Source organism: Hippocampus comes, unplaced genomic scaffold (assembly GCF_001891065.2).
Source record: "Hippocampus comes isolate QL1 unplaced genomic scaffold, H_comes_QL1_v1.1 scaffold78, whole genome shotgun sequence".
Lineage (NCBI taxonomy): Eukaryota > Metazoa > Chordata > Actinopteri > Syngnathiformes > Syngnathidae > Hippocampus > Hippocampus comes.
Genome location: NW_017805798.1, coordinates 755,058 through 780,541, shown reverse-complemented (window position 1 = coordinate 780,541; position 25,484 = coordinate 755,058). Strand labels below are relative to the sequence as shown.

The window sequence follows — 25,484 nt, the reverse complement described above, 5'->3', positions numbered from 1 at the left end:
TACACACAGACTTAATCGTAAACACGCATATACACACAGTGGACTTACTGCAACATGCAGGAAGTTAATTAAGAATAAAAAATTAAATATGGGCCTCTTTTTGTGTTCATCTTGACAATTACTTGTCAGTTGCCAATTACTTAAAGGGACAATTGATTTTTGGATAGACGGTGACGGGAGTCCCTCATAGAGGTGAACTTTGGGGAAAAATTAAGTCAAGCTAACCCTTCCAGATTTAAATTTAATATATGAGCAATTCGTTTTACAAAAAGCCTCTCGGGACGTATTGTTTTTGGCCATCTTGGTGACATGAAAGAAAATAGACAGACGTGACAGCAGAAACTGCACTTAGGCTGCCAATTTCTTGCTCTTTTAAGTCATCTTCAAGTCATGGAAAGGTTAACCATTTTGTGATGTTTTAGTCGGTTGAAATGGACCTAAGTAGAGATATCCACATATATTTTAGAGCCGATTGTGCCCCATTATTTTGACAATGAATTTACAACGATTTTGAATGGACAAATACACTCCTCCGGTCCCTCCCGTGTGCGTTCTGAAAAATGTAACAATCCACGTTGTTGATTTTGTCAGAAAAGGGCGATGTGGAGCTGCTGTTTCCATGGCAACGGCCAGGAAACCGATAGGGCCAGGCGGCGCCAATCGTCAAGGAAACGTCGTTTCGGCACATTACGCTGGCTGGCGGCGGACACGTGATAATTGATCTACATATTGTGCAATTGAATTTAATAAAAATCACGGCTTCAAAGTGAAATGAAAAGAGCGTGGAATTGGGAATGCTCTGGTGTGCACGGACTCAGCCTCAGTGCGAGCAAGTCACAAGACGTTGATCGAGCAAGTTAGAGAGGGTCAAGCAATCGTCTTTATATGGATCACCGCACATGAAAAGCCCGACAAAAGAGCCGAACGAGCAACGGGGAAACAAAACCTCAACTAATCAAAGACTAAAGGAAGCAAATCGTATGGAAGGACGTAGCCGGAAAATGGCCACAACAGCGTATCATATACCGTAGATGCACCAATGTTGGGTGAGAAACGTGAGCAGTACGCCTGATATTTGGCCAAAACGTCTACGGGCTTGTGCTATACACGTGTGAGGAAAAAGAAACGGTGGAACAGTGTCATGATCACCAAGACATTTCCTCGGGGAAGTAAATGGTACAGGGAACGGGGCAGTCGTGTGAGAGAGAGAGAGAGAGAGAGAGAGAGAGAGAGAGAGAGAGAGAGAGAGCAGCAGCAGCACCCAACAAAATTTGAGAACAAGAATAAAGCGTGAAAGGAAACGACAGGTGGCGGTAATGCAACATAACGCATGTCAACCGCCGTGAATACCATCAAAGAAGACAAAGCTTCGTCACGTGACAAAACGTGTTCCCAAGTCTCACGTGTTTCTTCGCTCTCCGGGCTTGGCGGTGAGTTTTTGTCTTTAATGCTCGTGTTCGCGATCATTTTAGTGTTGTTTTATGTTTGTGGGCGTGATCGGGCTTATTGACCCATTGACTGCTCTCTGGCGCGAGGATGCTACTTGCATTAGCTGTTGTGAAACTAACACTCGTACGGCACACTGTACACGCAAGGTGGCACGAGTCTAAAATGCTTGCTGAAGACCAAGTCCAACTTTTGAAGTCACGTCAATACGTCGTTTAAAGCTTTGCTCGCAAGTCCATGTCTAAAGTGTCCTGAAGGTTCTTGACCACATATTCAGATGCCCACCGTTCTTAATAAGCCGAAGAAGCCAGAAGGCAGCCATCTTGCGTTGCCTCCTCCGCTGAGATCGTTTGTTCTTTATTTATGTATTAATTTGAGCTGAAAACAGTGTTTCCACCGGCTGTGTTACATTACTGTATGGAGTCATGATAGCCTCTCAAAGAACTTTTGCAATCGACTATTCAAAGTTTTTTATCTCAGTATAGTGACTTCGAGATGTTAGGTTTTTACATTTCGCAGCGATTTCTTTCTTTCTTAGCTCACCTTTCTTGCATTTCATTATTGATGCTTCTGACAACATGATGCACACCAATCTTTGAGTAGCACTCGAGCGACTTGTGTTATTGCACCCATCCTACTCACATCTATGTGGAGGACACTACTGAACCCAATGGCCTAGCCTCGACACCCAGAACCAACGTTGACTCCCCCATTTTCAATTAGGCTCATCATGTGACTTGTTTTCTTAGGACAGGGTGACGATGTCGTCATCGGATGAGCAGCTGTTTATCAACACAACATCCTGTTCATCTCCCACGCTTTTGGTGAGGGCTACTTTGATGTCTCGCTCACACACAAAAGTTACAAACATGACAATGGTCATTATTAAGCAGTGTGTCAAGTACAATCGTCTACTGTCACCGTCGTCCAATCACATTACCAGAATGTGAGTGCACGTAACCTTGCCAACCAATCTTGTTTGCCTGTCAGGAAGTGAAAGCGTCCAAGAGGAAATTGCCTTCCTCCAACAAGCAGCGGTGCCATGCCAAGCAGGCCAGGCTGCAAGAGGCTCCGCCTCCGGCAAAGCTGCAGGTGTGGTGCCATATTCAACTGCTGTGCCTTTTGCCATGCCCACCGCTTCTACATCCTGCCTGTCACGTAATGTTTGATATCCGTCAGCAGACGCGGTGCAGGGCGGACGCCAAGACGGATGCCAAGCCGGCCATCAAGACCTCCTCTCTGTTCAAACACAACCCAGACATCCCGGAAGTACACAGGTGATGTGCAGCGCCTCGTTGGTCAGCCAGTTAGTCGCTGTCAGATCATTTCAATCGTGGCGTCAGTGACATAAGTCACCTTTTGTCCCAAGTGAACTCAATTTGGAATTGCAAAGTAAGGCCTCGTGGAGGCTGGCTGGGCAGGGCGCAATTCAAATACTGCAAGAAAAAGCTCGGCTTCGTTATTTGTCAAGTTGCTCTGCCTATTAAATCCAAATCGATATCAATCAATATTCAATCCCGAGACTGGCTATTGAAATGAATCGCAAGCCCTCCTGCCCTCGCTTGTTGCTTTTCCCCTGATTGGTTGTTGATGTCCTATTGTTTCCTTGTCACGAAGGGCCGAAGTTTGTCCGCTAACAGAGAAGATTTTTACCTCAGACTCCTTCGCCGACTTCAAACTTCACCCTCACCTGGTAACACACGCAGACGCGCTCACGCGTGCACATATCCAGCTCCTTGTCCTGATAGTCTCTTTTTATCCACCAGGTGGCAACGCTGAACAAAGTCCTCAATGTTTCCACCCTAACCAGGTAACAAACATACACGCAGGTGACAAACACAAGCGCACGCACAGCCGTGAGTGACGTGGTGTTGTCGTTCAGCGTTCAGAAGCAGAGCATCCCGGCGCTTCTGTCGGGAAAAGACGCCATCGTCCGATCCCAGACGGGCTCAGGTCAGTGCGTGTGATCGCGCGCGGGTGTGCTTGCGTGCGTGTCGCATGCTGAAGTGTGTTGTCGTCGCGGCAGGTAAGACTTTGTGTTACGCTGTCCCGCTGGTCCAGAGCCTGCAGAGTCTCCAAAGCAAAGTCCAGCGTTCCGACGGTCCTCTGGCGCTCGTCATCGTCCCCACCAGAGAGGTTAGCGGACCTTGTTGTATGCGTCTAGGTCACGTGACCGCCGCGCAAACCAATAGGTGGTGCGCGCATGTTGCTGATTATTCCTGCCATGTTGTCGTTGTCCAGCTGGCCCAGCAGACCTTCGTCACCTTCCAGAAACTTCTCAAGGTAAACGTTGCCGCCGCCGGCGGACGCCCTTCTTGTGAAAGGACGGAAAGCGCTCACCATCCATCCTGTTCTGCCGGCAGCCGTTCACGTGGATCGTTCCTGGGGTTCTAATGGGGGGAGAAAAGAAGAAGTCGGAGAAGGCCAGGTGGAGGCGCAAATCTTTCTAGGAAGCAAATGAGTTTTGGGCAAAAATGAATCCCGCTAAGTGCAAGTTTTGGCGTTGTGTTGTTAGATTGCGCAAAGGCATTAACATCCTGGTGTCCACGCCGGGACGTCTGGTGGATCACATCAAACACACGCTCTGCATCGCCTTCAGCGCCGTGCGCTGGCTCGTTCTGGACGAGGCCGACCGGTACCGCCCACACACACATTATAACACGCACACACACACAATACTACATGAGCACAGTGTAACAAAAACAAAACACAACCGCTACCAAAGGCACACACACAATAACGGACCATCGCAATAATGTACCTCACGCTTTAAAGCCATTCTCTCACACACCCACGCGCACGCGCACACACATCCTAACATTCTTTGTACAGGCAAGCAGGTCAATTGAGAAATGCTCTCACCTTTTGTGTGCGTATGCGCGTGCAGGACGTTGGACTTGGGCTTCGAGAAGGACCTGACAGTCATCTTAAACTCTTTGAACTCAACTGGACCAGAGCGACAAAATGTTCTCTTGTCGGCAACACTCACACACGGTAAATACCAGCTGTGCGGATACTTGCTGTGTGCACATGCTAGCGATGACATCACGTGTGTGTGTGTGTGTGTGTGTGTGTGTTTGAGGCGTGACACGTTTGGCAGACATTTGTTTGAAGGATCCAGTCAGCATCCAGGTTTGTGAGCCCGCCTCCCCCAACACCAGCGCCCCCGTCGATCAATCGGAAAGCTTCGCGCTGCCAACGGGCCTCCATCACTTTGTGGTCGTCGTGCCCAGTAAAGTCCGACTCGTTTGCCTCGCCACCTTCCTCCTACACGCCTGCCAGGTGTGTGTGTGTGTGTGCGTGCGCGCGTGTGCAAGGACGGTGAGATATGTAATAACTGTGCATGCGTTGCGTTAGGCCAAGAAGGTGATGGTGTTTGTGTCGAGTTGCGAAGAGGTGGACTTCTTGCACTCCCTTCTCTGCGGCGTACTGTCCGCTAATGGGAAGGCTCGCCTCGTCTTCATGCGTCTCCACGGCAACATGTGTCAGGAGGTGAGGCCAGGTCAGGGTCCGGGTCAGATCGAGGTCAGTTCCGCAGCTCAGCTGATGTTTGTTTTATTGCTCAGGAGCGCTCGGAGGTGTTCCACACGTTCAAGAGTTCTGCCTGTGGAGTTCTGCTGTGTACGGTCCGTCTGTCCGGAAGCACTTCACATCATGGCCGCTGGGGGGCGGACTTGCATGCTCAAAACACTATTGTTGTTTCAGGACGTCGCCGCTAGAGGGCTACACTTACCTCAGGTCACATGGATAATACAGGTGACAGACACGCACGCGCCCTTGCCTCCACGCATCCACACGCGCACACACACCTATACAGGTAACAACCACTCACTGACTCAAGCACGCGTACGCACACACGTTACAACCACATTCACTACGCAAATTGTCCCTCTGTCGCTCTCACACACGTGCATACATACACATTGCAACCCTGAACACATCGTGTCTCTCTCGCATACTCGCACACAGTGGGTTGTGTGACACGCTGTTGACACGTGTGCGCAGTACACCCCTCCGTGCAGCGTGGCGGAGTACATCCATCGCGCGGGACGCACAGCACGGATAGGCCAGATGGGCAGCAGCCTGCTCTTCCTCACGCCCGGCGAGTCGGCCTTCGTGGACGTACTGGCCAAGGGCAACATCGGGTGAGCTCCCCACCCCACCCCACCCCGTCGTCTGCTTCTTGCGCTTACCTGCTCAGCACTGCAATCTGCTTGCAGCCTATCGGAGATGAAGCTGCCCGACATCCTCGCTTATCTCATGAAGGATGACACCTACAAGGGGCGGGGCAAGTACCACAGCCAGGTATTGATTGTACCTGACACGTTCTCTTTTGCTCCCTCTCACACACACACACACTCACCACTTTTTGCGGAAATTGTATTTTAATTACATTTTTTAACTTGGCTTGTACACACCAACTCTACAAGGGCTAGTAGAAGTTCAGTATCAGCGCCAGGTCCCGCCCACTTGATTGCAACTTGTGACGGCAAGACTTGTTTGATGGATGCATGGCAGGCGAGTCGCGCCGCTCTGGAGCAGGAGGCACGCGAGCGGGCCACCGTCCTACAGACCCACTTTGAGAACTTCGTGCACGCCGACGCCACGTCGCTGCGGAACGCCAAGAAAGGTAAGAGCTCCGTCTCCGCCCTCCCGCGTCACGTCACGTGACGCGATGCCATGTCGTTGCGCTCAGCGTTGGGGTCGTACCTGAGGTCGTACGCCAGCTACCCGGCACACCTCAAGCACGTGTTCCACATCCGCGGCCTCCACCTGGGACACGCCGCCAAGAGCTTTGGCCTTAGGGACGCGCCGCGGAACCTTTCCGCCGGACCCCAACGGACTATCAAACGAGGGGGCGGCCCACACGGAACCCATAGCGCCGCAAATCCACACCATAAGTGAGGGCACACGGCAACAAAACTCACAATTGAGCAACACCAACTCATGCACACAACTACACACTTCGCAAACGTGTACACAACACATTTGATACATGCATGTGCTCATGCTTCACATATGCCTTCCCTTCTCAGGTTGCGTCAGGAGCAGCAACAGAACAACGCCAAGGCAAAGAACGCCGCCGCTTACGAATTCTCTTCCGGTTTCCAGTTCACCACAAAGAAAAACAAGAAGAAGAAGAAGAAGAGAGAGGAGGAGGGCGCGTAGCTTCAGTAATCACGCAGCACTCACGTTACCTGAAAACCAAGACTTTTCGCACACTTTTGATGACAACACATTTTTTTTGTCAACCTTTTAACGTGAAGTTATTAAACATGTGGCCTTGGTTGTGACGAGCTTCCCATCTATGGCCTTTTCCATTCTGTGTTAGCATTAAGCTAAAGGGACTTAATACAGGCAGCACCAAGTGGTTAATTTTTGCTGGTTCAAAAAGTTGCTTGTGTTGTCCTGGCAGTACTTGGCGCAAAGGTTCTCTGAAAAGCTCCGTGGTCGGATTGCTGATTCATTTATTAGCCATTGATGACCGCTCCATTCTCCAGAGCACGAGATTGATGACGTGAGCGCACGCGTGCAGTCAAAGGTCATGCGTGATGTTTTTAGACAATCGAGATTGGTTGGTTTTGACGCATGTCTTTCGTCAAGCTCCAAAATGTCCTCGATGGCCGCCAAACCTTGTTGATGAGTTTTGACAGATGACAGGAGGCCTTCATGGGACTTTTTTTTTTCCCCCCCTTCAACTTTTATTTTTTGCAGTCATACACATGACGTCATCACTTCTCGCTTTGTTCAGTGGCTGACTCGTTGACGTGATGGGCTTCGTTGGAGGCGCGCTAGCCGACCGACTTGTTGACTGGCGGGTTTGTGCGACGCTTCCTGAAGGTGTCGAGAGCAGGGCCCACCTGGACACACACACGTTTGCATTTAGTACCAGTACATGTGTGTGCACACTGTATGCATGAGTGTGTTACCTGTGCATAGCGCCCACATGTGTGTGTGTGCGTGTTTAAGTGAGGATGCGCATTTTGAGTTCGCAGCAAAGAGGTGCGTGTGTGGGCGAAGGACACACACTTTGCCTGAAAACACACAAAAAGCATGTGTCATCATTGTGTGTGTGTGTGTGTGCGGGGGGGGGGGGGCTGTGCACACTGACCACATGGCGGCGTTCATGCTCGCTGCGTCTTTTCATTTGGTCCTCTATCCAGCGGCGAGCATACTCATGAGACAAAACGTCATAGAATGGAGTTGGTGCCCTGAGGAACACCACCATCATAGTTCTACAAAACTCCTCATGTTGCAATTTGGTAGCCAGGAATCAGTGAACGATTCCCAACACGATACCCGCGTTCGGAATTGTTCACTCATTGGCGACGCAGCGTTTGCGACCTCATCCTTTAAAAAAAAAATAAAATAATCGTATCGCGACCTTGACTTGACCCCAAATGTGATGTCCGGGATTTGTGTCCGTTGTGGAGCTCTTCCCCTGTGCGCTTTGGAGGCGGGGCTGGGCTTGACCACGCCTGCCTGTGCTCTGTACTCCTTCACCTGTTTGACCGTCACGTGACCAGATTTCACCGCTTCCTGGTTCAAGGTCACAAAATTGGGGACGGGGGGATGACGGGAGGGTGGGGGTTGCTGTCGGATCTGGACCCTCCACCGGGACAAGACTACACACACACAAAAATGTGTTCACAAGCGCAAATATTTGGTACGTTTTATGGCAAACAATCCTTCCGCTACCCTCAAGGATTTTCTTTGTGTGTAGCAAAATCATGATTTTTTTTTTTCCCTTTGGACCCCATTACAAAGTGTTGAACAGCACATTTTTTTATCTCTACAAAAGTTCAGATGATATATAATGCATTCAGCTGAGAAGACAATCATTTATTGCTTGGCAGAATTGACAACGTCCCCGGCAGTGAGGAATTTTTACCTTCAGCCACGCCCGCTTGTGCATGCGACCCACTGCTGGCTCCCACTGTCGAAGTTGGACCCTTGGGAGTGTACATAAAACGCACGCTCACAAACATGCACGCGTTCAAAAGATCGATAATGATGTCCCATATTTTTCACCGATGACCGTGTATTTACCTTGATTGGCAATGAATCTCTGGTCACGCCCATCCCTGCAGACGTCATGTTATGGCGATCTTCTGTGAGAAGAAAAAAAAACTTTCAAAATGACCTATTAAATACAAGCATTTTCAGCTTTTATTTTGGTCCATTTAGGGTAATAATAATTCAAGCCCCCTATCTGTGACATCACGCCAACGCGCAAGCAAACGGTATAAGCGAGCGATCGGTTGCCAGCGATGGTGGGCAAGTCTCCGGTAGTCAAACATACAGACGGGCCCCACAAGGTCACAAAATTGGGGACGGGGGGATGACGGGAGGGTGGGGGTTGCTGTCGGATCTGGACCCTCCACCGGGACAAGACTACACACAAAAAAATGTGTTCACAAGTGCAAATATTTGGTATGTTTTACGGCAAACAATCCTTCCGCTAGCCTCAAGGATTTTCTTTGTGTGTAGCAAAATCATGATTTTTTTTTTTCCCTTTGGACCACATTACAAAGTGTTGAACAGCACATTTTTTTTTATCCCTACAAAAGTTCAGATGATATATAATGCATTCAGCTGAGAAGACAATCATTGCTAGGCAGAATTGACAACGTGCCCGGCAGTGAACACGAGGAATTTTTACCTTCCGCCACGCCCGCTTGTGCATGCGACCCACTGCTGGCTCCCACTGTCGAAGTTGGACCCTTGGAGTGTACATAAAACGCACGCTCACAAACATGCACGCGTTCAAAAGATCGATAATGATGTCCCATATTTTTCACCGATGACCGTGTATTTACCTTGATTGGCAATGAATCTCTGGTCACGCCCATCCCTGCAGACGTCATGTTATGGCGATCTTCTGTGAGTAGAAAAAAAAACTTTCAAAATGACCTTTTAAATACAAGCATTTTCAACTTTTATTTTGGTCCATTTAGGGTAATTAATAATTCAAGCCCCCTATCTGTGACATCACGCCAACGCGCAAGCAAATGGTGTAAGCCAAGTCTCAGGTAGTCAAACATACAGACGGGCCCCGCACTGCAGAGATGGCGTGTATGGCCCGCGCAGTCGTTCCCTGTGCTTATCTCAACTCAAAATGCTTCACTTTGCTCGTACTTGTCGCGAAACACCCGCACATCGCTTGGCACATTCAGTCACAGGCCAGTGCATTGTAACAATGGAGAAAGTTACGGACATTTTTGCCCACTTTGAAAGCTTTAAAATGTCATAACTTCCTTCGTTAAGATTTACACAGCGTTCTCGTTCCGGTGGCAATCTTTATTGAAAGATTCCATTTACAAAATGATGGGAGTCGTGTTCCGCTAGCCTCAAGGATTTTCTTTGTGTGTAGCAAAATCATGATTTTTTTTTTTCCCTTTGGACCACATTACAAAGTGTTGAACAGCACATTTTTTTATCTCTACAAAAGTTCAGATGATATATAATGCATTCAGCTGAGAAGACAATCATTGCTAGGCAGAATTGACAACGTGCCCGGCAGTGAACACGAGGAATTTTTACCTTCCGCCACGCCCGCTTGTGCATGCGACCCACTGCTGGCTCCCACTGTCGAAGTTGGACCCTTGGAGTGTACATAAAACGCACGCTCACAAACATGCACGCGTTCAAAAGATCGATAATGATGTCCCATATTTTTCACCGATGACCGTGTATTTACCTTGATTGGCAATGAATCTCTGGTCACGCCCATCCCTGCAGACGTCATGTTATGGCGATCTTCTGTGAGTAGAAAAAAAAACTTTCAAAATGACCTTTTAAATACAAGCATTTTCAACTTTTATTTTGGTCCATTTAGGGTAATTAATAATTCAAGCCCCCTATCTGTGACATCACGCCAACGCGCAAGCAAATGGTGTAAGCCAAGTCTCAGGTAGTCAAACATACAGACGGGCCCCGCACTGCAGAGATGGCGTGTATGGCCCGCGCAGTCGTTCCCTGTGCTTATCTCAACTCAAAATGCTTCACTTTGCTCGTACTTGTCGCGAAACACCCGCACATCGCTTGGCACATTCAGTCACAGGCCAGTGCATTGTAACAATGGAGAAAGTTACGGACATTTTTGCCCACTTTGAAAGCTTTAAAATGTCATAACTTCCTTTGTTAAGATTTACACAGCATTCTCGTTCCGGTGGCATTGGTCTAGCTGACAAAAAGGAATGTTGTTGTCACACACGTAATCTTTATTGAAAGATTGCATTTTCAAAATGATGGGAGTCATTAAGGCAAAATAAGATGTTGAGAAAGAATAATACGGAATACAACATGACACGGTGTGCTAGTGGTTAATGCGTCGACCTCACAGTACAGAGGTCGTGGGTTCAATCCTGGCTCCTATCTGTGTGGAGTTTGCATGTTCTGTGTGTGTTTTTCTCGGGTACTACGGTTTCCTCCCACATTCCAAAAACATGCATGGCAGGCTGATTGAACACTCAAAATTGTCCGTGTGAGCGCGAATGGGTGTTCGTCTCTGTGGGGTCTGTGATTGGCTGGCAACCGGTTCAGGGTGTCCCCCGCCTAGTACCCGAAGACAGCTGCCCCCCCCCCATGTGAGGATAAAGCGGATTGGAAAACGGATGGATGGATGGACAACATGACATGAAGATCATAAGACAGAGGTTTTAACAGCTTCCTTCTTTGTTTTTGGATGTGAATGTGCTACTCGTGTATTGTCTGGTTTCTTTATCAATAAATCTTTTCAATAACATTTTATTTCGTGGATATGAAATTCCGCATGAACAATTATTACAATTGGAACAGTTTTTTTCCTCCTCCTATCATTATTAAAGAAAACAAACTGCATATTTTTCCAATTACGTCAATGTAATCAAGAATATATTGGGATGTATTTTTTCCAGAATTTGTTAGTAGCTCCAAGGACATTGCCAGAATAATGAAGTGGAGCAGCGACGCCCCAAAAACAAATCAGCACAATGTCACACGCGTCGTCTTCGCTTTCACAAACGAACCTGTGGCAGCCCGATTAAACGAAAAGTCCTGACTGGACGCATTTTGACCATTCATGACGAATTACGACGGCAGCAACTCACTTTGACGTTCGACACGAGCTTGTTCGTGCAGTGTGGCGCCTCGTTGCTATGGTTACCGGACGACAAACTTTGTTTCTCTTTTTCAGTGGAACTCTGGTCGACAGAAAGAACATACCAACTTCCTCTGGTGTGCTTCACACGTCACTGAGTTCTTGATCAAATAACATTAAACTCAATGATGGCATTTAAAAAAGGCTCTATTTTAAACAACACAGCTTTATTTCAATTGCAAACGTTTATTTGGATCTCGCGAGATCGTTCCTGTTCTTTCTGTCTATCTAATAAACACGCTTCCGCATCTTCATTCTGCTACAATTTGGAACTATTATCTGGCGTGGCAGCATTAAGCGTCCGTAAATTGATTGATGCGTGAAATAAAGGTGAAGGATAAATCAGCGAGGTTGGCACTTAGAAAAAGCCGATGATTACTTAGCGTTCATGTCCGAGGAACTCCCGCGATGCTTGGGTATGCGACCCCCGCGATCTTGACCCCGCGGGGTCTTGGTCGCGACTGCTATGGAGCGTTCAAGGAGTGCGACTCCGCGAATTGGCCATTGTGATCTAGTCAGACGTCATCAGTCGCGGACCGAGAACGAATGGAATACTCCCATCTTGTTCTTGCCTGTTAACTGAAAGCAACTCGGTTGGTGATTGATGAAGACTTGTTCGGGAAATAATCCCAAAATGCATTTTGTGCTGCTATCAAAATGATGGCTGAGAAAATGATTCACGGTTATAACTCCCCCACCCACACACACACTTTTTATTGTAATTTTGGGGAAAGACGTCACAGCCTGAGTCTTGGGGGGAGTTCACATTCTAATGAGGCGAGCTAGCGTTCTCATGAAGTCCGTCCTTGCCGAGTTGCCTTGGTATTGCTTTTTTTAAATCAAGTACACCTATATATACAAGACTAGAATGAAAACAAACAAGATAAATTCAAGATTAAAAACAAATACACGTCTATAAAGCAAATTGGGGGGAAAAAATGAGTTAGCTCGTATGTGACGCTACTGAGTAGCGATTACTGAGCCGTCTCGCTTGTTTCCGGTCGGTGGAGCGGGGCGTGACCACCGGCGTCCCCACTTCCGCTTCGGCGTGTGATGGAGCCTCCCGGCTTTGTTGCGCTTGGAGGTTCGATATTGTGGTGCGCCTCTTGTCCTCCTTTTTCTCGTTGTTGACGCGGCATGGCGACACGGCGCTTTCTCGCCTTGTGTTTGTGGGCGTCGTTGCTGCGCGGCGGGAAACCCGAGGGGGGCGGCGGCCGGTTGTACTCCCCCTCGGACCCGTTGAGCGTCCTCAGCGGCTCCAGCTTGACCGCCACCGTCAGCAACTCGTCGTGTGGCTGGCTGGTGCAGTTCATGTCGTCGTGGTGCGGACATTGCGTCCAGTTCTCGCCCACTTGGAAGGCGCTGGCCCGGGATGTCCAAGGTGCGCCAGGCCATTTGGCTCGACATTTGGACTGTTTGGCTCCAGGTTTTGGGGTATTTGTGCCTCTTTAGGTGTTTTTGTACGGTTGTGTGTGGGTGCGTGGTTTTGCCTTTGGGTGCACGTACGCGCGTGTCTGTTGATGGGAGAGGCAGCTGGTGTGCAGCTGAACGGTCCCCAGGGACAAAGATGGTGACAGATGGACACCAATGAAATCTTCTCACTCACTTTGTGTGTGCGTGCGTGTATCTGCGTGTGTTTGTGCGTACGTGCGTCAGACTGGCAGCAGGCAGTGAAGCTGGCGGTGTTGGACTGCGCGCAGGAGATCAACTACGACGTGTGTAAGGAGTACAACATTCAGTTGTACCCGACGTTCAAAGTCAGTAACACGCCAACGTCGTACGCAGTGGAACTTTGCTTAAGGAATTGAATTTGCCTAACCAAACAGTGGCAAAGCCAGCTCGGCGTGTTTCCCATTAAATCAATGCAAATGTCATTCATCTGTTCCAGCCCAACCAGGAACTTTTATTTACTTTATAGGTGTGGTTTCAAATCAGTTCTGTGCAGTGTGCACTATTAACCTAATTCTTTTTGAGAGAGCCGCAGCTAATAGTTATTGTAATAATTGATGAATCCGTCAATGAATTTTTTTTTTTTTTTTTAGTCATCGATATTTGCTACAGTTTAGCGCCCAGCCTGAGCCGTTTCCCTTTGTTTCTGCTGCTCGGCTCTTCGTCCTCCTCCTCAAAAGAAGCAGGAAAAGCCTCCCCGTTGACTTCGTGCCTGCGTAGGCAACTGCGTCAAGCTGGTCGTTGGCCAATTCGCTAAGCGAGGTTCCACTGACCGTGAAATCCCAAAAGTTGCTAATGTGACGTCTCTCCAAAGTATTTCCCCGCATACTCGCCACCCACGGACAAAGGGACGACTTACACAGGTGACGGACGCACTTCCTGTTTGTCTTTCTTTTCTCCTCGTCTCACTTATTTGCCTTGAACCGCATGTGTATGACAGTTGTTGACAGAGACGTCCAATCAGTGAGACAGTTGATGGTGGACATCCTGCAGAACCACAGCAGCCACACACCCGCACTTCAGCCGTACAGGTGACAACAACTGCAGAATGAGAACACAACACACCCTCACAACCAGCTCAACAAAAACAAATCTACACAAGCAAAATCAACACGTCAACTGTGTGTGTGTGTGATGCGTGTACGTGTGTAGCTCTGTGCAGATCCTTCCTCTGCTGGGTCAAAGGTCAGATCACTACACAGCCATCATTGTAGAGGATCAACACTCGTACGTGGGCCGAGAGGTAGGCCCCGCCCACTCCCCCAGAGGACAGAAAGTTGCGTGTTATTGAGCCGCATCTGCCGTGCCAGGTGACCTTGGACATGTGGTCGTACTCGGGCGTGCACGTGCGTCGGGTGCTGGGCTCTGACGCCGCCCTGCTGGACACGCTCAACATTACGGCTCTGCCGCACTTCTCCCTCCTCAACCCCGATGGCACGCACGCACACGTGGACACGTCGTCGTCCAGTGCCAAGCCTTTGCGTTTCTTCATCACTTGGTGTTTGCGTTCGCTACCCGGCGTCCGGCGAAGGTTCGATGCGCATCTCGACAACGTGCCGGCGCCGCCTCAAGTAACGGCCGTGCCAAGCAGCAGCTGGACGCACGTTGACAGGTTCCTGTCTTCATCATCTTGATCAGCAGCAGCAGCGAAGGGGGGCTTTAAACCCCCAAGTAAACTTGATGTGTGCGTGCGTGTGTGTGTGTGGGTGTATTTGAGCATTTGTCTGTGCATGCATGCAGTTCAAAGGTGTACATGGCTGATCTGGAGTCAGCCCTTCACTACATTTTGAGGGTGGAGCTGGCCAGTCACCCTACAATGGAGGGGGAGGAGCTTCAGGTCTTGAAGGACTTTGTAACGCTGATTGCCAAGGTAACAAACGGTAGTCGCCAGGCCCACCCGTTGCTACGGTGATGCACCTTGTGAGAATCTGGAATTTACGTGAGTAGCTGTATCCCGGGGGCGGTCCAGTGGTGAAGTTGATGGAGAGGCTCTCTGATTGGCTGAATGGCCTGCCACTCAAGCAGATTGCCTACCAGGCTGTTCTGGACCTCCTGGACAACAAGATGAGGGTAAGCTCTGCCCCTCCGCGTGCCTGACCGCTGCCGCTGTGTGTCGCTCGAGTGCCCACTTCCTGTTTCAGACGGCGGATGCGTTCTTGTCTCCGGGGCTCAACTGGGTGGGCTGCCGGGGCAGCAGAGAAGGACTTCGGGGTTACCCCTGCGCCTTCTGGACGCTCTTCCACGTCCTTACCGTACAACAGCACCACAAACCTCAAGCGCTGGCCAACACTGGTACGCCTGCACACACACACACACACACACACACACACACAAACACACACACACACATACACACACACACACACACAAGCTCTTAAATTCATTTTAAGAAATATATTTGGCACCGTGATGGTTCCAAAGCCTTATTTTTGTCTGAGTGAATCAACTCAAGTAATCTCAACATAGTCCAATGGCACCAAGATGACTTTGAACCCCCCCCCAGTCACTTGAACATAAATCTTTGGCAACAAGACATCCCAAGCTGGCGCCAAAGCTCTACTTGAGCGGGACTGAAGTCGTGGGCATATGGTATAGGTCTCGCGGGCGCGCGCGGCGTGCTGACGGTGATGCGCGGCTACATGCGCCACTTCTTCGGCTGTCGCCAGTGCGGACGCCACTTTGACTCCGCCTCCACAACGTTGACCTCGGTCAACAGCACCGGCGAGCAGCTGCTGTGGCTCTGGCACGTGCACAACCAGGTCAACCTCAGGCTGGCAGGTAGCACGCACGGCACCCACGCATCCACGCACGTCGCTGCCTGATTTTAACGTTGGCCTTCTTGCTTTCCTTCGTCCATGTCTCCTTCCGCCCTTCCCTCTTTCTTCTGTGTCCTTCTACCTCTGCTCTTCCTTCTGTTTCCTCCTCTTACCTTCCCCTTTGTCCTCCTTTTACTGCGGTCTCCTCTTCTTCCTCTCCTTTTGCTCCACTCTGTTCTTTTTCTTTCATTTCTCCTCCACCTTTTCTTCCTTCTCTACTTCCTGTCTACATCCTCCCTCCTCTGCTTCCTTTTCTCGGCGGGAGGCTCGCTGAGCGACGACCCGGGTTTCCCGAAGCGCCTGTGGCCAGACCCTTCGATGTGCGCGCCGTGCCACGAGGAGCAGGCGGGTGCCCGCGTTTGGGTGCGTGAGGAGGTGTCGCGCTTCCTGCAGCGTCATTACGCTGATGACAACTTGTCGTCGCGGACGTACACCGGTACCTTCCGACGGCTGCCCGCCGACGATGACGGCGAGAAGCTGGCGGGCTTCAGCGGAGTGGAGTTGAGCCTGTGCGTCGTCCTCTACGTTTCCTCCTGCGTTGTCCTCCTCTTCCTCTTCTTCTTCCGGGTCCGAGCCCGGAGGTGGAAACCCTCTTCATCCTCCTCTTCCTCCTCCTCCATCTCTTCCGTCTTGCGCCGCCTCGTGTGAACCTTTTCTCCTGCAAAATCAAACTTTGAATTCCCAAACGCGCCTCTGTGAAGGCTGAAAATCGTCTGAGCCACGACAAGGGGGGGAAATTTAAATTCCATTTGAAGTTCAAATTTGGCATTTTGAAGTCAATGGAAAATGCCCTGAAACAGAATCGGATGTTTTTCCCTTCTTGATTGCCATATTTCAAAGCAGCCAAATGGCGCCACCGCCTGTTTTTACCTTCCCACTGCAATTTGAACCAATGGTGGCCGGGTGTCAACTCTGCTGCCGCCATCTAGCGGCGGGGAGATGAAGCGCACTGGTGTCTTTTTAACTTCAATGCCAAAAGGATGTCTGAAAATATTTCCCTTACAAAAGTTCGATGTAAAAAGAAAAAGAATAAAGTAAATACATATAAAGCCAAACTAAACTCATGCAACAGTTCTGTACTCTTTTTTGTTTTTTTTGCCGTCCATGTTTGAATTTCAATTTCAATGTTTAGAATTTTTTTTTCTATTTCGGGTTTTCAAGTTCATTGATTGTGATGCTAAAGAAAGCCAATTGGACTGACACGAGCATATGGAAGTATGTCAGTAACAACTGAGTTTGAATTACTGAAATATCGTTTTCTACTCTGAATTGAAAAATAAAATAGAAGGCAAAAATATGTTCAAAAATCAATTTGATTTTTTAGGCCAAATTAACTGCCAAATGCAAAGGGGGCAAGGTACAGACGGACTTAAAACATGTTCTTCAGTGGAAGGAACTTTGACGTCATAATCATGGCTCCACCAGCTGACTAAAAACTTTTTTTTATTTCCAAGTTTATGTGTGTGTGCGTGTGTGTCAGCAGCACCATTTGCTGCCATTTTTTATGTTTTTTCATTCTTGTGATTAAAACATGAAAATCTGTCGGGTGAAGTTTTAAGATTCCAAACAATAACATGACTCGTCAGTTTTTGTCCTCTTTTTCTCTGAGCCTCACGACATCCGGCAGTACGCTGTCAAAAACCAAAGTGTGAGTGCGAGTGAGTGATGTCGTCCCTCTTCACGATCCCTAAACCTACGCCTCGTCGTCGTGAGCCCCTCGACGCGCTCGCACAAACGCGCAGCTGTGGTGTGCGTGCGTGAGCTGACGCAGTCGGCATGCCAACCGCCGATACTGCAATGCAGCACTGTGGGTTTAGCCCAGTCATGCCACACGCGCGCACCTGCCATACGCGTGTGCGCGCGCGCGCGTGTGCGCGCGTACCCCCTCCCTTGTCCTCTGCAGCGCAGTTAGCCGCATTATTGGTTAGCTGCATTAGCTCCCTCGCTGTCCTCAGATGACTCCCCCCCTCCCCACTTGTCTGTCTGCAAACCCCCAAGAACACCCCCCCCTACCCCGCCAGACGCTGCGTTAGAGTGTGTGTGTGTGTGTGTGTGTGTGTGTGTGTGTGTGTGTGTGTGTGTGTGTGTGTGTGTGTGTGTGTGTGAGAGAGACTGCTTGAGCTGCCGCTATCGGAAGAGGAGCAGAGAGGAGGTGAGCCACTAAGCATAACTAAACAAGCACAAGACCAAACTGGACGAAAAACTGGACTTCGTACTGGACTTGATAGGAGTCCTCCAAAGTGTACTGGACTCCTACTTTTGAAACGGGTCGTCATCGACAGAACTGGAATGACAGAGCTGGACTCAAAAGTCTGCTTGACTCTCGTGGACTGTCGCGGACTTGACGATGTATACTCTGATGACCTTGACATGGCAGAAAGTGGACAGGAAACAATCGGCGTTCCGACGCGTGTCTGATCAAGTGACGTGTGATTCGTGGAAAACAAGGAAGTGAGGCATGAGAGCCAATTTCTTCTTCAGCTTTGATGGTGATTGGAGGTAGTAACGGTAAATAGCACAATGCAGTCTAAACACCCAGGTTGTGTCTTTTGGAAATTGCTGTATGTAAGCAATGGGCAGTGGGCCGCAAATTGACCCCGGGCCACAATTTGGCCACCCCCGGGGGATCGACTTCTGGGGAGCCTGTGCGGCGGGTCAAGAGAAGAAGGGATACGGACCCACTCAGAAGGAAAAGTTCTTAACGGAGGAGCAGGTGAGTGGGATGAGTCTCAAGTCAGATGGCGTTCTGAGCAGGATGTTGGCCGTGGGATGATTCTTTTACGGCCTAACGGTCGTCTGTGTCTGCGCTGGATTGCGATGGCCGTTGCATCATCTGTCCATCTTGGGACCGTTTCACAATGTTTGCTAGCAATAGGTGTGAAGAAACTGCCGGGTCACAGTGAACTGAAACTATTACCCTCACTTCAAATGTCCAAACAATCGATAAACTGTGGGAAATACTTGTACAGAGAATGTAGAGTAGGATGAAAACCACAAGCTGGGAACTAAACCTCCCATCATCGGGCTTTCTCACTGGTCCAGTGTGCACTAAATGTTTGCTTGGCTTGACTGCTTGTCTGTGTATAGCATTTGTGCACTTGTAATGGCAACTGCTTCATTGATCTGTCGGCAACCCAGCGGTGGACCGAGGAAGTCTTGTACGACCAGCCGCTCCAGACGGTAATCCACGAGGCCGGTTAGTGGCAGTTGTCTTGGGTACACAAGGAAAATGGTTGCAGACTTCGATGGGAAGCGCCGACATCGAAGGATCAGAAAGCGACGTCACTCCGAACGCTTGGCCACCACAAGTCGGGGTCGCGTGCGGGGGTGAGGAGCTTCGAGAGGTGGTCTGAGCAGCACGTGGGTGTTGCGCATCTCTGTATGCTTCTTTCACGTTTGTATAAACCGGTTTCCCCTTTGATAGTTCACATTACAGGACAGACTTTGAAGTTTTCTCATTCCCCACTATGCATGAGATATTGTGGACACTGCTGGACCATGCCGGCTGGCCTCTATCTGACCCCGTTAGCCTCTAGCAGACTCGAGTAAACTCAAGTTGACTCTGCGACACTTGAGTGTACTCTGCTTGACTCTGATGGACTTGACTAAACCATGCTGGACTCTGGTTTTCTTACCACCACCAGCACGACATGGATGCCAGACCTTCAGGTGGCGACACCAGCATCAGGAGCAGCCCTCCCTAAGCCCGCCTCCATCATGGCGGAGTCAGGTCTTCAGGTTTCAGTCGGTGACTTCGGCAGCAGTGTTCTGAGCAGCCTGAACGAGCAAAGACTTTTGGGACTCCACTGCGACGTCTCCATCCTTGTCCAGGGTCAGGTCTTCAAAGCCCACCGGGCCGTCCTGGCCGCGTCCTCGCTCTACTTCCGAGACCTGTTCAGTGCCGAGTCCTCCGATACGTCGGAGTGGTCCCAGTCTACGTATGAGCTCCCGTCTTCGGTGACGCCCTCCTGTTTCCATCAGATCCTGACCTTCTGCTACACGGGCCGTCTCAACATGGTCGCCAGTGAGCAGCTGGTCCTCATGTACACGGCTGGGTACCTGCAGGTCCAGAATATTGTGGAGAGGAGCCTAGAGTTTATGAAGATGAAGACCACATCCTCCTCGCCGCACTGCTGTGACTCACAGGTGAGTTTAAGTTATGCGTCCACCATGGCCCAGTAAACCACCACACAGACTTTACTCGTTCGTCCATTTATTCCATCTACCACGGTGAACATAGTCCAGCAAGACCTGGAACCATGAACCACTTAGTGCAGTTACATAGAGAAGGAACCATGACTCAGTAAGTCTCGCTAGATTTGGAATCCTACCTCCCCAAATGCTTTGTTTCATTTTCGTTCAACCAGAATCATCCCACTGTGATTACAAAACTTTTCTTCTCGGCCAAGAGTCAGGAACAATCAACCTTTGAGTCCATTTTCAGATTCCATCATCCACTTAATCCAGCAAACACAGGAATTATATCGTAGTCTAGGATCAGGAACCTCGATCTAATCGGTTTATCACGGAAGAAAGATCCAGTTTGTCTGTTTTGGCCGGGAGAACTGTCCTTGGATATTTATTGTGTTCTCTTTTATTTATGATGGCGGTTCACAGACCACCTCAACGGACGAGCTGGGACCTTTAGACCAGTCTGTGGGCCACCCGCAGGATTCCAGTCCAGACCCCTCGTCCATGACTCCAGAGGACCTGATAATGGCCGTGAGCCAGATCAAACAAGAAAGGCAAGACACACCCCTTGAGGACCACGCAGGAACAACTCCAGAAGAACTGAATGCCAGGTCAGAAGGTCACACAAGTTTATCTGGTCTGATTTATACTCGTATGGCCGGTCCGGATCAATAATCCAGTACATGAATTTATAATGATAGGCCGTATGTGTTGCATATATGGAATATGATCCTTTGTTTGTTTTGTTTTGGGGTTGTTTTGTTCTAGACTAGAGAGACCAATTAAAAGTTAAATCATTAATTCAGTTCCTCTAGTCAGACCAAAACCCTGACCCAACTTGATCATGTAGACCCGGAATCATCATCTATTTAGGTACTCCATTTATCCCCAAACCATGATCTAGTTGTCGTCTGCTTAGTCCTGGCCTGACTTCTGACCAGTCCTCTATGTCTCTTCAGAGTGGACTTTGCAGGGGAGCTCCAGACCACCAGAGGGGGTGCTATCTGTTACCTGGGTGCTGCCGGGAGCCTGGTCATGGGTCTGCAGTCTTACCTCTTGGCAGGCGGACGCTGCTCGAGTTCAGAAGCGTCCAGCCTGCCCACAGACTCACCCCCGTCACACGCACCGACGGAGGTGGAGCCGGAGGATGGTTACTACGGCAACGCCACACACTCTGGAATATACCAAAACATGTTTGGACGCCAGAGTCAGTCTGGTCAGATAGTACAATTGGTCACATGACTCGTCTGAGGGTTTTGATGACATGGCTCCTGTCCTGTCATTGGTCTAGGCCAGGAGAAAATGGAGATGCTACGCCTGCCATTGGCCAGTGAGCGGCGTGCAGGCATTTTAGTGGGCGGAGACAACATGACGCTCCCCGCCAGTCTGATCAGTCAGATTGGGTATCGATGCCACCCTGCGCTATACACCGAGGGAGAACCTGGAGAGAAGCTGGAGCTGGTGGCAGGTAGGTGTGAGGGTGCGGTCACCAGGGATAAGGATTTGTCAATTTTCATTAGAATTTCATTATTATTCTATTATATAGTTGAGTTTTCTGTTTTTTACATTTTTAATGTATGTATTGTGTGCAAGGAAAAAAAAACATCACAGTAAATCAGGTAATCCCAAAATGAAGGCATTAAAAGTCAACTCTAAAGACTCATGTATGAAATTAATTGCCCAATACCAGAACAAAGGACAGTGCCGTATAATTAGTTACTTTTTGTAAATGCAAACTGTAATTGAATTTAGTTTTTTTTGTTTTTCATTTTTTATTTTATTTCATTCACAAAGATGTTTGTTCAATCTTAGTTTCCGTTATTTTCTTAGTTTCCGTTAACTAAGATGATCTCTGTGGTCACTCAATTTGAAAATATGACGTCTTGGTATGTGGCGAAATGGCAGCCGAGTGGTTAGCACATCCCTTTGGCTTGCTTCAAATCCTGCCTTTGGCCTACATTTTGTGGAATTTCTTGTTCTCCTCGTAGCATGATAGCTTTATTATTGAGTTCTAAATAAAATAATGAGCCAACTATTGATATGCAATAGTGACTTAGCTCCATAGCTCACAAGGGTCCTCCAAAGTGTTACAGTGACCCATTTTAACTAAACAAGCCAATTCATGCTAATATGTGTGTGTTTGCGTGCGTGCGTGCGTGTGTGTGTGTATGCGCGCACACAATTACATGTGCGTAGGTTCGGGCGTGTTGATGACGCGGGGCCAGCTGATGAACTGTCACCTTTGTGCGGGAGTGAAACACAAAGTTCTGCTCAGGAGGCTGCTGGCGACCTTCTTTGACAGGTTAGCATAGCATATCTTCGATCAGCTTAGTATGCTAACATAACTACAATTCTTGTGTCGTCTTCCCGAAGGTTCTGACCTACACCTCCTGTGTCATGTCTTCACGAAAAACCTAACATGAATATAAACAAACGTAAATGACAAACGGACATGACATCATCTAATTGTGTATGACCTCATCAGATGTCATGACATCATGGAGTCACGTTATGGCCTCATTGGACATGACATGAAATATGGACATGAGACATGATATGATGTTATGAAATCATTTTGTGACCTTGTCGGACATGACATCATCAGACTTTTTCAAGTTGTTTTCTGAAAGTGTTGTCGGCAAGGAGCCTTGGCCAGGAAGCAGCTGCTTTATATAACTGCTCTGTTACATGCCGCCGTGTGTGCGTGTATGGGCACTGATTGGCTTATTATGGTATCCATAGAAACACCTTGGCCAATAGCTGCGGGACGGGGATCCGCTCCTCCACCAATGATCCGAGCAGAAAGCCGCTGGACAACCGAGTGTTAAACACCGTCAAACGTAAGTCACATCTGACGCTTCGGCTGTGTTCCCAATCATCCACTTATTACCTGCAATCACAAATTCATATTGTGCTGGACCTTGTCGTCCAAAACAAAATCACAATGCAGAACCTGTTCAGCTTATGAAATGTACTTTCTCACTATCTCCCACTTATTTGAGTTTTTTTTGGGGGGGGTGCAGGCCTATGAGCCCACCCTTGTGAGGGTCACTTATTTACCAATTTTCGGCAATGGCAATCGGGTCCAGTCCTGATCCACCGCCAATGGTGGGGGCACCGTCGTATAGGGCAGGGGTGGGCAACTCTGGTCCTTGAGGGCCAGTATCCCGGATGGTTCATGTGCCTCCCTACTCCAACGCACAAGATTGAAATGATCAGGATTGTTATCCAGCTTCTGGAGAGGTTGCAGATGAGCTGATCATTTCAATCAGGTGTGCTGGAGGAGGGAGATATCTAAAACATCCAAGATGCCGGCCATCGAGGACAGGAATTGCCCTGCCCTGGTATTCGACACATTGGACTGCATAGTTGAGTCAATGAGTGATTCCCAACACAGCCGATGACTGATGATGATGATAATGCCAAACAAGCATGGGTCTAATGAAGCCGGTCCTGCTCAGTGTACTGTCAGAACTTTGCTCCGAGCTTCAAGGAGAGCGAGATGAACGTGATCGCAGCCGACATGTGCACCAACGCTCGCAGAGTTCGCAAGCGATGGCTGCCCAAGATACAATCCCTGCTGCCACGCAGCGGCGGCGGGAGGAAGATCCGGAGGGGGGCCGCGGGACGAGGAGGAGGGGACAGCTTGGACGTAGATGCGCGTCAGCTCAGCGTCGCCCCCTACTTGTGCCTGGAGGTGGCCGGGGATGGCACACAAAATCAGGAACAGCACCACCGCCTCCTCCTCTGCGCCGCCTCCTCATCCTCGTCCTCCTCGTCCTCACCATACCCCCCGGATGCTGACCGCAAGGGGGCGGAACCTCCAGACAGCCAATAAGCATTGGACTACACCTGTCCAACAGCCTGTCTGTCCCCTAACTCATTTCCTGTCTGCTTGTCATCCGACCTCACTACCTGTCTAGTTGAGTGTCCCCTACCTCACTTCCTGCCTGTCCCCTACCTCACTTCTTGCCTGTCCCTACCTCAGTTCCTCTCTGTCCCTACCTCACTTCTGGTATGTCCCCGAACTCATTTCCTCTGCCCCTACCTCACTTCCTGTCTGTCTCCTAACCCGCTTCCTGTCTATCCCCTACCTCACTTCCTGTACTCCCAGCTCAGCCGCTTTGCTGCATGTTACCAGCTTCCTGGCCACTTGCAATGGGACTTATAATGATGATGATGATGATGTTGATGTCAATAAAGCTTATTGAAAATCACTTTTGCTCTTTGACCTTTCATTTTTGGCCACATTCCAATCCCCTTTTATGAGAGTCACTGAATATAAAAAGTGGATTAATATGAACAATATTTGAAATACACGTTTTACACGTTTGCTTGACATTTCCCCCCGCACTCACTTTATTAATAAAGAATTAGCACTGTGATGGAAGTGGGGGCTAGAGTTTATCTACATTTCAATCAGTGGTGCTTTTGACATTTTTTTTTGCGACTTTTGACAAGTCAAACACGGCACTCGTCGCCAGTGGACGTCATTGCGCGGCACATTGCATACTGGGAAACGGCGTTCGCCCGCTGAGAGCCAACCTAATATTCTGGCCAATCCCAGCAGCGCTGCCTTCCCTTCAACCAATCGCAGCACTCCACAAATTTCCCTCGGTCGTCCAATAACAAATGCCAAAAGCGTGGAACGCGCTCGGCCCAATCGCGACGCCTTGACTATGTTGCCAGCCAATCGGGGCACAACAACAGCAATGACGCGCCTAGTCACTACGGCTGCGCGTAGAACAGACAGCTGATAACTCATCTATTATGCTACTTGGCTAAATCCAAATCATCCAGGAAAGTGAGTGGAGGCTGCCGTTGGACACACCGGAGGACCAAGCCCAAAGTAAACACGTCCGCGCGCACCGTGGCGGGGGCCTGGGGGCCCACTCGGGCTCGGCTCGGCCGCAAAGTGTCGCTGCGCGTCGGGAGGCTGCCTGGCCGCTCGGCGCCTTCAGACAAAGCTCAGCTAACATGCTAACGTGCTAATTAACACTCCAGCGGCCAAGGCGAGCCATCCAGCCAGCGGCCGAGCCAGCTTCGATGTTGCTTTTGCTTTCACGGCCAACTCCATTCGCGTGCTTTCTTCCGTCCACGGGCGAGCGAGCCGTCTCTCGCCCGTTCTCGCTTCTCCGAGTGGCAGCGACGTGATGAACGTTGTATAGCTAGCTCGCGTAGCCGCTCTTGTGCGTCGGCTTGCCCGCCATCTTTTTGCACTAGCCAGCTAGCGAGCGAGCGTCGCGCTGGACTGTGAGAAAATGGGCAAGCCCGCGAGCGCCTTTCATCGTGGGGCCACGTTTGCGCCTACGTCGGCCGACAAAAAGGGCTTCGTGCGCGCCGAGATGCGGCCGGCTGACAGCCGGGCTAAGTGCGGAGATTGGCGAAGCAGCCGCTACTGTCGGCCGTTAGCTTGTGCGTTAGCCCCCGTCGGTGAGGCT

The 25,484-nt window shown here is 49.6% G+C and overlaps 5 protein-coding genes and 2 long non-coding RNA genes across 15 annotated transcripts in view; 4 read left to right on the top strand and 3 right to left on the bottom strand.

Moving 5' to 3' along the window:
- Positions 1–1,330: 1,330 nt before the first annotated feature.
- On the top strand, positions 1,331–6,753 carry ddx31 (DEAD (Asp-Glu-Ala-Asp) box polypeptide 31). Of its 3 annotated transcripts, none has more exons than XM_019885600.1 (21): positions 1,331–1,430; positions 2,196–2,270; positions 2,437–2,538; positions 2,626–2,723; positions 3,064–3,139; positions 3,213–3,256; positions 3,329–3,399; positions 3,473–3,582; positions 3,688–3,729; positions 3,810–3,874; positions 3,962–4,081; positions 4,334–4,440; positions 4,529–4,728; positions 4,804–4,938; positions 5,013–5,072; positions 5,152–5,202; positions 5,452–5,591; positions 5,667–5,751; positions 5,965–6,076; positions 6,143–6,347; positions 6,483–6,753. In XM_019885600.1, the coding sequence occupies exons 2-21, from the start codon at positions 2,208–2,210 to the stop codon at positions 6,613–6,615; spliced, it is 2,019 nt and encodes a 672-aa protein (XP_019741159.1). In that variant the 5' UTR covers positions 1,331–1,430; positions 2,196–2,207; the 3' UTR covers positions 6,616–6,753. The 3 variants fall into 3 exon arrangements, with proteins under 3 accessions (XP_019741159.1, XP_019741160.1, XP_019741158.1); XM_019885601.1 differs by having other exon boundaries at positions 1,332–1,430; positions 2,201–2,270; positions 2,629–2,723; XM_019885599.1 differs by having other exon boundaries at positions 1,332–1,430; positions 2,201–2,270.
- Positions 6,754–7,098: 345 nt separating this feature from the next.
- cfap77 (cilia and flagella associated protein 77) lies at positions 7,099–8,602 on the bottom strand. Its single transcript, XM_019885607.1, has 6 exons — positions 8,497–8,602; positions 8,339–8,399; positions 7,832–8,072; positions 7,559–7,658; positions 7,377–7,481; positions 7,099–7,307 (listed from the first exon to the last, which is right to left on the bottom strand). Exons 1-6 carry the CDS (start codon positions 8,542–8,544, stop codon positions 7,239–7,241), a joined length of 624 nt encoding a protein of 207 aa, XP_019741166.1. The 5' UTR covers positions 8,545–8,602; the 3' UTR covers positions 7,099–7,238.
- A 159-nt stretch (positions 8,603–8,761) lies between these two features.
- LOC109525254 (uncharacterized) lies at positions 8,762–9,334 on the bottom strand. Its single transcript, XR_002170105.1, has 3 exons — positions 9,267–9,334; positions 9,110–9,170; positions 8,762–8,841 (listed from the first exon to the last, which is right to left on the bottom strand). It is a non-coding gene; the product is annotated as an uncharacterized LOC109525254 (long non-coding RNA).
- A 607-nt stretch (positions 9,335–9,941) lies between these two features.
- Positions 9,942–12,135, bottom strand: LOC109525337 (uncharacterized). Its single transcript, XR_002170123.1, has 3 exons — positions 11,967–12,135; positions 10,148–10,209; positions 9,942–10,051 (listed from the first exon to the last, which is right to left on the bottom strand). It is a non-coding gene; the product is annotated as an uncharacterized LOC109525337 (long non-coding RNA).
- Positions 12,136–12,543: 408 nt separating this feature from the next.
- qsox2 (quiescin Q6 sulfhydryl oxidase 2) lies at positions 12,544–17,124 on the top strand. The gene is made up of 11 exons (XM_019885692.1): positions 12,544–12,968; positions 13,244–13,344; positions 13,851–13,899; positions 13,977–14,067; positions 14,189–14,279; positions 14,347–14,648; positions 14,777–14,906; positions 14,984–15,106; positions 15,178–15,328; positions 15,632–15,814; positions 16,118–17,124. The coding sequence occupies exons 1-11, from the start codon at positions 12,725–12,727 to the stop codon at positions 16,498–16,500; spliced, it is 1,848 nt and encodes a 615-aa protein (XP_019741251.1). The 5' UTR covers positions 12,544–12,724; the 3' UTR covers positions 16,501–17,124.
- A 771-nt stretch (positions 17,125–17,895) lies between these two features.
- On the top strand, positions 17,896–24,260 carry LOC109525291 (nucleus accumbens-associated protein 2-like). Of its 5 annotated transcripts, none has more exons than XM_019885695.1 (9): positions 17,902–18,565; positions 19,030–19,179; positions 19,497–19,998; positions 20,470–20,654; positions 21,003–21,250; positions 21,335–21,511; positions 22,240–22,345; positions 22,786–22,883; positions 23,505–24,260. In XM_019885695.1, exons 2-9 carry the CDS (start codon positions 19,082–19,084, stop codon positions 23,879–23,881), a joined length of 1,791 nt encoding a protein of 596 aa, XP_019741254.1. In that variant the 5' UTR covers positions 17,902–18,565; positions 19,030–19,081; the 3' UTR covers positions 23,882–24,260. The 5 variants fall into 5 exon arrangements, with proteins under 5 accessions (XP_019741255.1, XP_019741254.1, XP_019741252.1 ...); XM_019885693.1 differs by having other exon boundaries at positions 17,903–18,565; positions 21,003–21,259; XM_019885694.1 differs by lacking the exon at positions 17,902–18,565 and adding an exon at positions 18,572–18,972 and having other exon boundaries at positions 19,021–19,179; positions 21,003–21,259.
- A 489-nt stretch (positions 24,261–24,749) lies between these two features.
- The window catches only part of LOC109525285 (bromodomain-containing protein 3), a 12,017-nt gene continuing 11,282 nt past the window's right edge, over positions 24,750–25,484 (top strand). For all 3 annotated transcript variants that reach the window (XM_019885683.1, XM_019885685.1, XM_019885684.1), the window contains exon 1: positions 24,750–24,892. The gene's annotated coding sequence lies outside the window, so the exon portion shown is untranslated. The remainder of the gene's footprint in view (positions 24,893–25,484) is intronic.